The sequence below is a fragment of the Anabrus simplex genome, chromosome 7 (genome assembly GCF_040414725.1).
Source record: "Anabrus simplex isolate iqAnaSimp1 chromosome 7, ASM4041472v1, whole genome shotgun sequence".
NCBI classification, from domain to species: domain Eukaryota; kingdom Metazoa; phylum Arthropoda; class Insecta; order Orthoptera; family Tettigoniidae; genus Anabrus; species Anabrus simplex.
Window position 1 is genome coordinate 325,322,717 of NC_090271.1, and position 15,202 is coordinate 325,337,918.

Sequence of the window (15,202 nt, forward strand, 5' to 3'; positions counted from 1 at the left end):
AAATTCATCAGAATTGAGTGTCATATTGGTGATACAAAGCTAGAACAGGTCGATAATTTCAAGTATTTAGGTAGTGTGTTCTCCAAGGATGGTAATATAGTAAATATTGAATTAAGGTGTAGTAAAGCTAATGCAGTGAGCTCGCAGTTGTGATCAACAGTATTCTGTAAGAAGGAAGTCAGCTACTGGACGAAACTATCTTTACTATCTGTTTTCAGACCAACTTTGCTTTACGGGAGCGAAAGCTGGTTGGATTCAGGATGTCTTATTCATAAGTTAGAAGTAAGAGACATGAAAGTAGCGAGAATGATTGCTGGTACAAACAGGTGGGAACAATGGCAGGAGGGTACTCGGAATGAGGAGATTAAGGCTAATTTAGGAACGAACTCGATGGATGAAGCTGCATGAATACGGCTTCGGTGGTGAAGTCATGTGAGGTGAATGGAGGAGGATAGGTTACCTAGGAGAATAATGGACTCTGTTATGGAGGGTAAGAGAAGTAGAGGTAGACCAAGACGACAATGGTTAGACTCAGTTTCTAACAATTTAAAGATAAGAGGTATAGAACTGAGCCCACAGCACTAGTTGCAAGTAGGGGATTGTGGCGACGTTTAGTAAATTCACAGAGGCTTGCAGACTGAACGCTGAAAGTCATAACGGTCTATAGTGATAATGTATGTATGTTTTACATTCCTTCATTTTTCCCTTTCCTAATTGAGCTATAATTTGTAGCATCTCTAATGATTTAGACCAGTCTAACTTTCAAGTTTATACATTACGCTGTTCTAAGATCGACCATCAACTCTTACCTTCAACATATGACACACTATGTCATTACGCTCCTTAACTGTTCTAATTTTGCGCTTTGTAATATTTTTTTTCTCTTCACAATTTTTTTTCCTATGTCATATGTTTCATTAACTTCAAGAATATAACATGAGAGTTTCTTTAACTTAGATATATTTCTTTCGACAAATAATATACAACTATATTGTACTCATATCAGCATTTAAAGGCTTGATACTTGAACTTTTTAATTTTTTTCATCGGGTTTCCACAAACTTTTTGAAGCACAGTGCCGAACGGCAAGTATGTCTTGCTAGTCTGCAACTTACTACATTTACGTATTTGATCTACGACTTCTTCATGATTTTTGGAACTATCAACACGCAGTGCTGATCCCTAAAATTATACAGTGCCTCATGAACTGCAACGGAAAAATACATATTTGATCCTAGACATCTTCATAACATTAAAATTTCAACACACAGTGCTCCCTAAAGTGTTATAGTGCTTCATAAACAGCATCTGACGGAATTATTTAAACTTCACATTTTGTTTACCTGTGCATTGTCTTTTGTACTTATTTGTGATCCGCTGAAATTTTAACACACAGTGCTCCCTAAAGTGTTTTAGTGCTTCCCAAACGGCAATTGACAGAATTATTTAAACTTAACATTTTATTTACCTATACATTGTCTTTCATACTTATATGATTGGCTGATGATGGCCAAGAATAATGGTCGAAACCGGTACCAATTATAATTAAGTAGGAATGTGAAACTTACATGTCTTATTTTAATAGTATTGAAAGGTTGAACCATCATATATCTTCTTTCAACTTAATAGTGCAGTAGTTCACACAGTCCCATGCAGTGAACAACTAATCAGCTCAACAGTGTTCAACAGCAGGACAATACTTACGACAGGGAACGTTAACACAGGTCCATTTATCCTCGCACTCACGATAGCGCATTTCCTCGCTGGCGCACGGCGATCCTCAGTCCACAGAATTACACGAACACACAGTACAGACTAGCGTTCTGTCGCCTCCAGAACAATACACGCAGAGATGCCACCTATTACGATTCAATCGTAATAATTACGAATTACCCATCATAATTATGTATTTACGAATCACACACCACAAATTACAATTGTTTTGTTGATTTTTAAATCTAACTGTATGAAGTGTTCAAAAGGATACACAAGGAATGCTATTACAGCTTGAATTCTCAGAATATTATTTTCAGATTTCTCAGTAATCATTTATACCCCTTTCCTGTCCCTTGTTTAAGAATATTTCGAGTTTTCACGCGGCAAATGCGGTGTGTGCTTCCAGTACCGGAAAAATAGGCACCTGTGAAGTAGTATACCTTGCGGAGATGTTGTCCTTGTTCGTCACATGATCAGACTTCCATGCAAGTATGCGAGTTCTTTTGTCTTTGTTTTTTCGGCAAAGTGGCGACAAACTCTGTTTCATTGTGAATACTCTGTGTGTGACTTTTGAAGAAGTATTTTCCAATTTTGGTTTCCAAATTTACATATATTGCTTTTCTAAGATATATGCTAATCGTGTGTTACAAAATGCGAAAATTTTGATATAATAAAGCGATTTCTTGTGCAGGAAAATACGTGTGTTGACGTTACCGTTACTAGTGACGCTAGTGATAAACCAAAAATATTTTAAAATTTAGGTAGGAATACTCAAAAGAATGGCGCTGTTTACCGCATTCCTCAAAATCTCATTCACTCGTGCTTTGTAGTTTGTGTAGCTGCGATTTCAGAAGCGCATGATGAGGAAGAACAAGACTGAATTCCGTGCTAATATGTACTCCGAACTGTTAAGTGCTCTTTTAGTGCAGAGGATGCACATGATATCAAAAGTAAAAGCACGTCACCAGTGTACGTTTACCAAACAGGAATACAGCTTCCAAGGAACAACTTCAGTACTCAATGAAAGAAATGATCCTTCAACCTCCACTCAGTTATGTACTGCAGATCACCTGTTACTTTAGCAGGTAAGAGTCATACACTCTTTATATGCCAGTCTTTGAATATATTACATCTGGTTGAATTGAATATTGTTCATTGATTTTTCAATGATATGTAAATTAGTAAGATCTCAAAACAAAAACTCTGCCCTGACGGCTGCATTACGAACTGCCTTTGTTGAAAGTTGGCATGTCTGTACACGGAAAGGCCGGCCCCACCCCACAAGCCGGCTGGGAGATTAGAGATTGTCTGAGTCACCAGCCCCTTCCTGGAAGTACCGAAAGGAGCTACCACATGGCTGGCACGTAACAGAATGTTCTGAAGACATTATTATCATTTGAAACATATTGGCCCTCAGGTTCAAGGTCCGATATCTTGGCGCACCACCACCGACTGGTAAAATGTGCCTGTGGCTCTTGTTGTCGCTATAAACCGAAGGTAATGGATCAGTATGACTTGAGCAGGCATGTGCGAGAACCGTACCATCAAATGAGTGAGTTTGAAAGAGGGCGCATTATTGGCATGAGAGAACGTGATGCATCCATCTGGGAAATTGCTACTCGTGTGGTACGAACTGTGTCGGCAGTGCAACGGGTGTATACAGAATGGCTCACAGAAGGCCGTAGAACACGACGAGATGGGTCTGGTCGCACCACCCAGACCACCCCTTGAGGAGATAAGACGCCTCATCTGAATGGCATTGCAGGGCAGATCTGCATCCTCCTCAGCTCTTGCACAACAGCAGAACAGTGTAATACATCGTACACGATCAGGAGTGACAGTCCGTGGCTGTTTATTACGGTCTAGGTTACCAGTGCACCGTCCACTTCTCCGCTGACCTTGGACGAAGTTAATGTGCATAAACATGCTAGACTGCAATGGTGTATGGAACGACATCACTTGGGACAGCAATGGCAGCATATAGTGTTTTTGGATGAATCCAGGTTCTGTTTGTTTTTAAATTGTAGCCACATTTTGGTTCACCGCAGACGGGAGGGTGGGGAGGCATCACATTAATTGCATTCGCACAAGACATACAGCGCCAATTCAAGGCCTTATGGTGTGGGGTGCTATTGGGTACAACCACAAATCACAGTTGTTGCGTGTCCAGGGCACTGTGACCAGTTTGATCTATGTGAATAACATCCTGCGACCCGTAGCCATACCCTTTCTGCACGACACCCTATTTCAGCAGGACAATGCGGGACCATATGTTGTTGCACAAACACATGCCTTCTTGTTGTCATAGGATGTCAGGCTGTTGCTCTGGCCCGCCCGATCACTGGACTTGTCGCTAGTCAAAAATACGTGGGATATGGTGAAACAATGGGTGTGGCACTTTGACCCAATGCCAACCCCCAAAGATGAATTGTGGAACCATGTGAATGCAGCATGGATGGCTATACCCCAGGATGTCATTTACGCCTTGTACGCGTTGATGCCACCATGCGTGGAACAAGTTATCAGTGCCCATGGAGGACTAGGCAACAGGACTCATGGTGAACCTAGGTGACTGAAATGCTAATAGTTTCTGCAGAACTTACTAATGAACATATCCTGTAAATATGAACTTCGTATGTAGTCTTTCAAGGTGTTTATTTATGAACATGAGTATAGATATCACATGAAAAACGGAAGATGAGGATTCTGTAAAGCAAGATAGAGGAAAGAAGATTGTGATGATGGACATGCAGAAGTGCCTTCCAACTCAAAGCTGGAAAAGCTGCCAGTATTTCTACGTCAGAAAATGGGGGCACTTTTTAATCTTACTACATACAACAGTACAAGGGTTCATCTCATTGCATCTTTTGGAATGAGTTGCTGGGTAGCAGAGGAGAAAATAACATTGCTTTATGAAGTGTGTGTAGGAGCATATTAACAAAGCTACAGAAGAACTGGTTTACAGTATGATTAGTGTAACGATCACTCACCTATTTTCGGCTACCGTCATCTGGAACTCCATCTATGTTCATATACTTGCCACTACTTCACTCATCTAACCGGCCTTGGACTTTCTCTGCTGCCTCGCCGTGCATCCGTCCTGGTGAACTGCTGACTACACACTGAGTCTCCTCTGGGTTACGTCACCCGCTACGTCAGTGTCCGATATTTCTCGACGTTTTGTGTACTTTTTTCCGGAACTTTCTGCAGTGGTATAAAGGCTTCCCCCACATACTCGGTCTTTAGTCCAGCACTGATACCGAGTGTGGTTGGAGGGTCGTCTGAGGACTTCCCAGTATTTGCTGGGAAGCTCCACTTCTTTTATTTGCTGTATTGGATGAGCAACAGAGTATTTATTTTATAATTACCACTATTATTCTTCTCCTATGGATTTTGGAGTTATCTTCATTGCTGTGGCCGGTTTTCTTTTAAGCTTGATATGAGTGATATTTTTCCTTAACAAATGAACATCGAGTAATATGCAATTTCAAGAGTTAGTGAGTGATTGAACTTGTGGCCTGGACGGTACAACTTATCACATAAAACTGTTCCTGCATTTGGCAATGTTTATATTCAGGCGACTCCCATTATTGTGATCCCCGTCCTTGGTCTTTCCCGTGCCTTTCTTTTCCCTTTGTTTACCTTTTTGGAAATCTGTGTCCATATTCTCCGAGGCTTATAGGTTACCATGTTCATTTGATTAGTCACATATTATAACTTGCAAATGGTCTAGGGATTCTATTCTAATGTATGTCATTCACGATGAGTGTTTTCTTTTGTGTGTCAGATTACAAAATTTTGAGTTGTAAAATTTAAAATTGATTTCTTTGTAGAAACAATATACTGTTTTGATTAACCTTTCTTCTTCTTCTTATTACATCCACTAACCTCCAGTTGGTCCCAGCTCTTTTCTCCTTGAATGTCTTGTCAAAGAATCTTAATCAACCAATACGTTGTTGCTATAAATCGTCACAAAATGGTAGCAGAGTAACACACCCGATTTATTTACTGTTATCTTTTTTCAATTTTTCTCTTTTTTTACTCTTTGTTACTGTGCTCTCATTTTCAACATGGCAACTTTTTCCGATAATTTTCCATTAAATTCTTCTGATAATTCTTTATATTTACCCCTGATTTCCCGGTCTCTACCTAATCCACCTTGTGCGGATTTAATTACTGTTGATGACACTTCGCCCTCAGAACCTTCATCCACTATTTGTTCGTCTTCGCATTCTAACACTTCAGATTTATTTGATCAAGACCTAAAACCAAAACTTCCAAGTACCACTCATCATTTACATCCTGAATCTTCTAGGCCACTCACCTCATCGCCTATTTCCCCAAATCCACTCATTTCCACATTAAATTTAGAGATTATTAAACAGTCATTAACACAAGTGCCTCCTTTAACTGATACAAATCCTGGAAATTTAACTATATGGCTATTTTTTGTCCGTAAATTTCTTAAAATTAACCTTGCCCCATTTTCTCAACTCATTAGTTTATTAACGTCTAAAACTACTGGACATTTAACGAATTTTTGGCTTGAAAATATGGCACATTTTCAGGATTGGGCTCAATTTCGCACATGTCTCCATAATTACTTTCTACCTTATGAGGTACGTCATACATTGAGTTTGGAATTTGTCCGCCGTCATCAACGTTCTGACGAACTTGTACACGATTATTTAGACTCACTTCTTACTTTTATTGATGTTCTTAATATCGCTAATAATCCATCGGACTTAATTTCAATTGTTACATTTTATGCTGTGCCTTCTTTCCGACAACTTCTTCAGATACATTCTCCCCCTACCTCTTTGCTACAATTGTATACCGCAGCACAAGCTCATACGACTTACTCGTATGCAGATATTTCCTACTATGCTCGTATACCACCACCAGTCTTACCTTCTGCTACTACCTCTCCCCCGGTGTCATTATCATTACCAATATCTCGTTCTGTTACAGTCAGTAAACCTATTATTTGTTACCGCTGTAGAGGTACAGGACATATAGCTAAATTTTGTGCCTCCCCCATCTCGGGAAACGCCCCCAACCCCCGTCCGTAGGCAGTGGACGCGTTCAAGGGGCAAATCTGCCTAATCAAATACATGCTTTTCATCACGACACCTTTACCACTCGGCAACCTTTTCGATCTTCTACTATTTCTTACACTAAACCGAGCGTAAAATATGATTCTCACATTTTTTGCTCATTACCCAGAACTTCACATATTGTAGTCTTGCTCCACAATATTCCTACTATTGCACTTTTAGATTCTGGTTCAACGACTTCTTTAATTAGTTTAGAACTTTTCCAATCTCTTCAGACTATTTTTTCTCATCTTCAACTTTCTCAGTCTTCCCTTCGTTGTACTTCTGCATCAAATAATCTACTTCAGACCCTTGGCCAAGTCAAGCTCAACTTAAAAATTCAACATTTTTCGTGGACCTATTCTTTTAATGTTGTAGAAAATTTATCATTTCCATTAATTCTAGGATATGATTTTTTTCGTCATACTGGTTTGGTACTTGATTCCTTTTCTTCCTCTATTCGTTTCACCTTTTCGGATATTAGGATTCCATTAGTGAATTGTTCTGATTTCCCTCTTTCACATCTTCCTTCAGTTCGTAAGGACTATGTGTATTGTAATCGTTCTCAGTCTGCCCAACTTGATAATTTGTTAGTTGAGTTTTCTGATGTTGTAACCTCTAAACTTGGAACCGTTTCCAATTTTCAAGCTCATATTGATCTCACTGATACCATGCCTGTTCGATCTCCCCCGTATCATTTGAGTCCGCCCAGAATGAAAATTCTTAATCAACTTGTAGTGAAAATGCTGGTTGATAATACCATCGTACCTTCCACTTCGGACTATGCCTCTCCTGCGTTCATTGTTGATAAACCTGATGGGTCCTTTCGTTTTGTAGTTGATTATCATAAAATTAATTCTAAGATCCTCTACGATGCTTACCCCATGCCTAAAGTTCAAACTGCATTTCAACATTTTTCCATTGCACAGTATTTTTCCCTTTTAGATTTCAATTCAGCTTATAATCAGATACCCTTAGATGATAGTAGCTCTAACTATACTGCTTTTATTACTCCTACCGGGCTGTATCAATTCACTAAAGTACCTTTCGGATTAAACCTTGGCTCAAAAATCATGCAAAGATTTGTTGACAATCTTTTTTCTGATATAAAATATCAGTATCTATTTCCATATATGGATGATCTTTTGATTTATAGTCCTGATTTTGACACTCATATTAAACATCTTCGTGAAGTACTCTCTCGTTTACGTTCTGTTAATCTTACCGTCAATCCTTCTAAAGTTATTTTAGCTCAGACTTCCATTAAATTTTTGGGCCATATTCTGTCCAATAATGGCATTTCTGTTGATCCGGATCGGGTTTCTGCCGTTGATCGTATTCCTCCACCTAAAAATTTGAAGCACTTGCGAACATTCTTAGGTATGGTTGGTTTTTATAGTAAATTTATCCCTCACTATTCTCACATATCTGAGCCACTTAATTTTCTTAAACGAAAAGGCATGAAATTTCACTGGGGAGAACAGCAGCAAACTGCATTTATTTCTCTCAAATCTGCCTTAACCAAAGCCCCTGTTCTTCAAATACCTGACTTTGATTTACTCTTTGAATTTTTTACGGACGCCTCTGACGTTGCTGTTGGAGGAGTCTTAAATCAAAACAGAGACGGTAAACTTCTTCCTATTGCTTATTTTAGTCGCTTGCTTTCGCCTACTGAACGTAGGTATTCTGTTTATGAAAGGGAAGCATTAGCGTTAATCCTCACTATTGAGCATTTTTCGGAATACCTTGACCATCGGCAATTTCTTGTTCAAACAGATAATCAGGCCTTATCCTGGCTACTGAACAATGCCCCTAAAATAGGCAGGACCGGTCGATGGCTGCTCCGCCTTTCTCGTTTTAAGTTTTCTGTAAAATTCGTTTCAGGTTATCAAAATTCAGTCGCTGATGCTCTTCCTCGCCTTTTTGACCAATCTTCCTCTTCAACTTTAGATCAACTTCCTTCTTATGAAATCAATGCGATTTCTTCTCGTATTGATTTTCCATTATCTTTTGACTCTTGTCATCAGCATCAATCTACCGATTCTTATTGTAAAGATATTAAGATTTCTCTTTCTGCTGCTAACTATGATGGACCTTTTCGGATCCATAATGAATTGCTGGTTTTTAAATCAACTCCTAAATCAACCCCTAGAGTAGTTATTCCTTCCCCTTTACGTTCGATGCTGTTTCAGTATTATCATGGGTCTCCTACAGGGGGACACTTTGGGCCCGCTAAAACTTATTCTCGGTTGGCATCTCAATTCTTTTGGCCCAATATCTTGTACTTTATGCCAAAAACACAAACCCCAGAACACATTGTCCTTTGGTTCTCATTCCGCCACACCTTCTACTTATCCTGCTGAGAGGTATTATATTGATGTTGTCGGACCTATCACTAAATCTTCCCACGGCAATGCATATATCTTTACTCTGCTTGATGGTTTCTCTAAATTTTTAATTTTGCGTCCGTTGCGTATGCTTTCTGCTCAGACTATTATTCGGCTTTTGAATGACCAAATTTTCCCTATTATAGGTCTACCGAAATAGCTAGTTTCTGATAACGTTACCGTTTTTACCTCACAATCCTTTTACAACTTTTGCTTTATGAATGGTATTAACAAGGTCTTTACCTCCCCTTACCATCCTCAAGCCAATCTCGTCGAACGATATCATAGAAATTTGAAAGTTCTATTGTCCATTTTTCATTTCGAAGATCAACGCCATTGGGATTCTGAATTACCTGCCTTTGCGCTAGCACTTAATTCTGCCATCAATAACTCCACCTCTTTTTCCCCGGCGAAATTGTTTTTGGGTAGAGATTTGCAAACTCCTTTAGATTTAACATGGGATCTACCTTCTTTGCTCCTTTGCCCCCCTAATCAAGTCACTCAAGCGGAGTGGAAAAGGGCCTTAACTAAATTGCACCAGGCACGGGAGGTCCATCGACGGGTTCACGACCGTGGGCACTGTCCATCAAAATTTAAACTTTTAGATAAAGTACTGTTAAAGAACCATCCTCAAAGTTCCGCGAGTGATCATATATCTGCTAAACTTTGCCCTCGTTGGACAGGCCCTTTTTCAATCATTCGCTTCTCTACTCCGGTTTCTGTATTATTACAGGATGCAAATGATCCTTCCATTGTTAAAAAGGCCCATGTTTCGCAGTTGAAACAGTATTTTCAGTAATTTCTTTCTTTTTCTTTTCTCTTTTGCTCTACCCAGTGACCCTTCAACCCCACCCGGGTCAACTGGACTCTCCCATCTTGGTGAACATTAGGGAATGTTCCCCTTCTTTTGTTTTATTTTTTTTAAATATTATGTATGTGGAAAAAAAAAATTACCCTAGACCATATTGTGTTTGTTTATTGTAATTTTTTGATACCCCCCCCCCTCCCTTCCGTGTGCCTTTACTATTTTTTTATTTAAACTTTGTTTCTTGCCGTGTCTGCTTTTGTTCCAGCTCCTCTTTTTCTTCCTTCCTCTTCGCCCGTCGCCATTCGTCTGGTCCATCTTAACTTCCGGAATCCTTCGGATTCCTGGCCGGCGGGGGAATATGTAACGATCACTCACCTATTTTCGGCTACCGTCATCTGGAACTCCATATATGTTCATATACTCGCCGCTACTTCACTCATCTAACCGGCCTTGGACTTTCTCTGCTGCCTCGCCGTGCATCCGTCCTGGTGAACTGCTGACTACACACTGAGTCTCCTCTGGGTTACGTCACCCGCTACGCCAGTGTCTGATATTTCTCGACGTTTTGTGTACTTTTTTCCGGAACTTTCTGCAGCGGTATAAAGGCTTCCCCCACATACTCGGTCTTTAGTCCAGCACTGATACCGAGTGTGGTTGGAGGGTCGTCTGAGGACTTCCCAGTATTTGCTGGGAAGCTCCACTTCTTTTATTTGCTGTATTGGGTGAGCAACAGAGTATTTATTTTATAATTACCACTATTATTCTTCTCCTATGGATTTTGGAGTTATCTTCATTGCTGTGGCCGGGTTTCTTTTAAGCTTGATATGAGTGATATTTTTCCTTAACAAATGAACATCGAGTAGTATGCAATTTCAAGAGTTAGTGAGTGATTGAACTTGTGGCCTGGACGGTACAACTTATCACATAAAACTGTTCCTGCATTTGGCAATGTTTATATTCAGGCGACTCCCATTATTGTGATCCCCATCCTTGGTCTTTCCCGTGCCTTTCTTTTCCCTTTGTTTACCTTTTTGGAAATCTGTGTCCATATTCTCCGAGGCTTATAGGTTACCATGTTCATTTGATTAGTCACATATTATAACTTGCAAATGGTCTAGGGATTCTATTCTAATGTACGTCATTCACGATGAGTGTTTTCTTTTGTGTGTCAGATTACAAAATTTTGAGTTGTAAAATTTAAAATTGATTTCCTTGTAGAAACAATATACTGTTTTGATTAACCTTTTTTCTTCTTATTATTACATCCACTAACCTCCAATTGGTCCCAGCTCTTTTCTCCTTGAACGTCCTGTCAAAGAATCTTAATCAACCAATACATTGTTGCTATAAATCATCACATTAGATAATAGTATTGCTCAGAATTGAAACCTGTTGCTTATTTTTTCTTAAAATATGGTCCATAAGTGAAGTAAAGTTATCTCAGACAATGTGTGGTTCCTTGGCTTAATAGTCAGTGTAGTAGCCTTTGGTTCAGACACCCCAGATTTCAGATCCTGGCTGGGTAGGGGATTTTAATCTTAAATGGTTAATTCCCTTGGCTCAAGGGCTGGGTGTTTGTGCTGTCTCCAAACATCCTTGCAACTCATACACCACGCATGACTATCCTCCATCACAATAACAAGCAGCTTCCTGTACACAGCCGATCCTACCCTCCCTTATCGGAGGGTCTGCCTTACTAGGGTTATACTACTTGGCATGTAAGCGAATACACTAAGGGAACAACCTTACTCTTTCTTTCTGAAGGTAGTTATTTATATTTATTTTCTGTTGGATTAGATTCAGTGTCGCTAACCATACAGTTTAGGGACCCTACTTGGCGATACGTTGTCTTACAGTTACCGTTCATCTCGTGTGTTGGCACTATGTAGTCATATTTTTGTTGTGACATGAAATTATATGTACTACCACTGCTGTGTTGTGAAAATCACTAGTGTTACATTTGCGAGTATAAGTAAAGCATATTTTCTTTTTCTGTAGGTTTGTACAGTACAACGTGCGTTCCATAAGTAATGCGACCAATTTTTTTTTCTGACGCAACTGTACACCGCAGCGTGTTCTAAGTTGCTGGGCTAGGTGGAGGGGGGTGTTAGCTTCAAACGCTCTTTGTCTCATTCGGCAGCGAGCTGCTGGAGAGTCAGGACATGCGTTTCCATCAAGCCTGTTTTGAGTTCATGTAACACGGCACAATGGATCGTTCTGTAGAGCAACGGTATGCTATCAAATTTTGCGTTAAACTTGGGAAGTCCGCCACCGAAACGTTTCCATTACTTCAGCAGGCCTTTGGGTCTGATTGCTTGTCCATATCACAAGTTTTCCGATGGTACAAGTCGTTCATGGAGGGCCGAGAGGAGATCACCAACGAACCTCGCAGTGGATGGCCATCAACCTCACGAGTCAACGAAAATGTGATGCGTGTGCATTATTGTTTGAACTTTGGCAGACGCCTGAGCCTTCAATTGGTAGCACAAACTCTAAACATGGCAAAAACAACCATTTTCCGCATTGTGACCAAAAAGGAGGGTCTCGCGCTGCCGAAGCAATATAAAGGACACGTGGAAAGTTCATCATGACAATACGCTGAGTCACAGCGCCTTCATTGTCAACGACTTCCTGGCCAGCCTCCCTACAGTCTGACCTGGCTCCTGCTGACTTTTTTTTTGTTTCCTCGGTTAACAGGAGTCATAAAAGGAAAACATCGGGATACAATTGAAAGAATCCAGGCGCATGTTACATCAGCTCTAAAGGACATTCCGGAAAAGGCCTTCCAGGATCCAGGCATGGAAACGCCGTCTCCAGAAGTGTATCGACGCAAGAGGGTGCTATTTTGAAGATTTTTGATTATTTGTACAAATATATTCAATAAATGATTTTTTTATGAATTTGGTCGCAATAGTTATGGAATGCACCTTGTAAGTATTTGGATAATTCCGGGTAAGTAGAATTGTAGCAGGTTTGAATAATGCGTTTAATAACATAGTTGATGTGAAATGACAAACTCTTCATTTTATTAATACAGTCCTATTTCATCCAATTCTTGTGTACAGAATTCAGTTAGAATGTCTAAGAAGTAAGAAGAATGGCAAGCCATGAGAGGTGTTACATTTCAAAGAATTTGTGTTAACTAACAAGTTTACGTCAAAATAATCACATTACTTCATCATTATGGACAGCCTGAATTTGAGTATAGGTTTTATTAATATTTGTGAAGGAATGAATAGGTTATCCTTTCGTAGAATGTGTGCAGAGGGGAAAGAAACTCCTGAGTAATGTACTTGGGCCATGTCCCTTCAATTCATTGCTTATCAGCCAGAGACACCATAAAATGAAACGTACTTACCGTACCCAGTTGTTGAAAGATGACACCTATGAAAAAGTCCATGCTCCAGATGGTACAGGAGTAAATCAATAACGTCTATATTCTTGACCCGATACTACACTATGAAACAGACACAATCTATCAAGCTGAAAATATTGATAAAGAAAGGAGATGACCAAGTATGAAAACTGCATTCGTTTCCCGATTGAGAAATATCGTGGTAGTTATGCCAACGGAGATTCTTTCGTTCATGGCCTTCTGTTTGGTGTTAGGAGAATGATTTATTGATTGGTGGCAAATGTTTTGAAATCTTGAATAAAACCGCAAAATTTTACAATAAATGTTTTCTTTCTTAAATTTTTAGGTCTTTGAACCCATCAAATGCAAGCAAGTCGCAAGTGGCTTCATTTGCTATGGATGATGTAGCAACCAGTGTATGTGTATGTGCTGGTGGTGAAGCAGAGCCTACACTGTTGACTGCAGTTACGAACACTGGCCATCTCCACGTGTATAGACATCAACTTAATGGGTAAAGTATTGTATTCATATATCTTGTGCTATCATAAAATAAATTTCATCAAATGCTTTTCTTGATATCTTCCTCAGAAGTGTTCAGTGAAAGACTTTTTCATTCAGAATTTTTTTTCTTGCCAAATTATTATTCTTCCTTCCTGGCCACTTCTCATTTATCTGGGGTCAGCACTGGTACGTTAAATATTTATGAAAATACAGAAGTGTATATGCCACAGGAAAATATGATTAAGTGTGATATGTAAACCAGTACAGTAAAACCTGTCTTAATGGACACCTCTCACCGGCGGACACCCCTCATTGGCAGACGATTTTCTAGGTCCGTAATTAAATGCCATGTTGTGTACGAGTAATTTACCCCTCTTATACGGACACCCTTTATTACGGACACGGACACACCATAGCCACGAGAAACTCCAATTAAACCTCTCTTAACGGACACTTTCTTTTTCAAAAAATTCTGTATTTGTGTCCTGTACAGTATGTATTTGCTTACTTTTTGCACAGGCGGTACTTCCAAGAATCACAGACACCGTAACTTTTGATCCAGGCTGTAGACATTCTTGGAAGGCAACACTAAGCTACGCTATCAGTTCCGGAAGTTGTGTGATCTGACATGCTCGACAGCGCTGGAATTCGTACCTTCACTGTCAGGTTACTTTTCATTGACACGTGGGCTTTTGATGTGTTCAATTTGACGTTAGTAAGTTGGTGTAAACATGGCTCCGAGGAAGTTTTTAACTTTAAAAGAAAAGGTAGGCATAATAGACTACCATAAACGTGGGAAGTGTGGTGTGCGTAAACTGTCCGAAGTGTTTAAGATGGGAAAGACACAGGCAGCTGAAATTATGAAAAAGCAAGAGGAACTAGTGAAAGAATGGCATTTAAATGGCAACGAACAGTGCATAAAAGTGTTTCAAAGTGGTAGTGGAGCTCTCATTGACAAGGCAACGCTAGAGTGGTTCGCTAAAATAAGATGTCAGAATGTCCCTGTGTCAGGACCAATGATACAAGCAAAAGCGTTAGAATTCGCGACAGAATTAGGTATTGGAGATTTCAAAGCCTCGAATGGCTGGCTAGAAAGATTCAGAAAGCGACATGGTATCAACTTCAGAGTGATTTGCGGAGAATCATCCAGTGTTAATATGGAGATTGTTGACAACTGGCAAGAAAAAATACCTTCAATCATAGACGGGTATGCTCCGGAAAACATTTAGAATGCCGATGAAACTGGATTATTTTTCCGTGCTTTACCCGACAAAATTTTGTGTTTTAAAGGATTGCTAAACCTAAATGGACAAAACAAACGAACATTAAGGATTTTTTC

The 15,202-nt window shown here is 39.7% G+C and overlaps 1 protein-coding gene across 1 annotated transcript in view; it reads left to right on the forward strand.

Annotated features, from left to right (window-relative positions):
• Positions 1-15,202, forward strand: part of LOC136877619 (WD repeat-containing protein 43) — a 161,308-nt gene that overhangs the window by 47,471 nt on the left and 98,635 nt on the right. Inside the window, exon 4 of the mRNA XM_067151797.2 lies at positions 13,709-13,873. Coding sequence (XP_067007898.2) covers positions 13,709-13,873 — 165 coding nt within the window. The remainder of the gene's footprint in view (positions 1-13,708; positions 13,874-15,202) is intronic.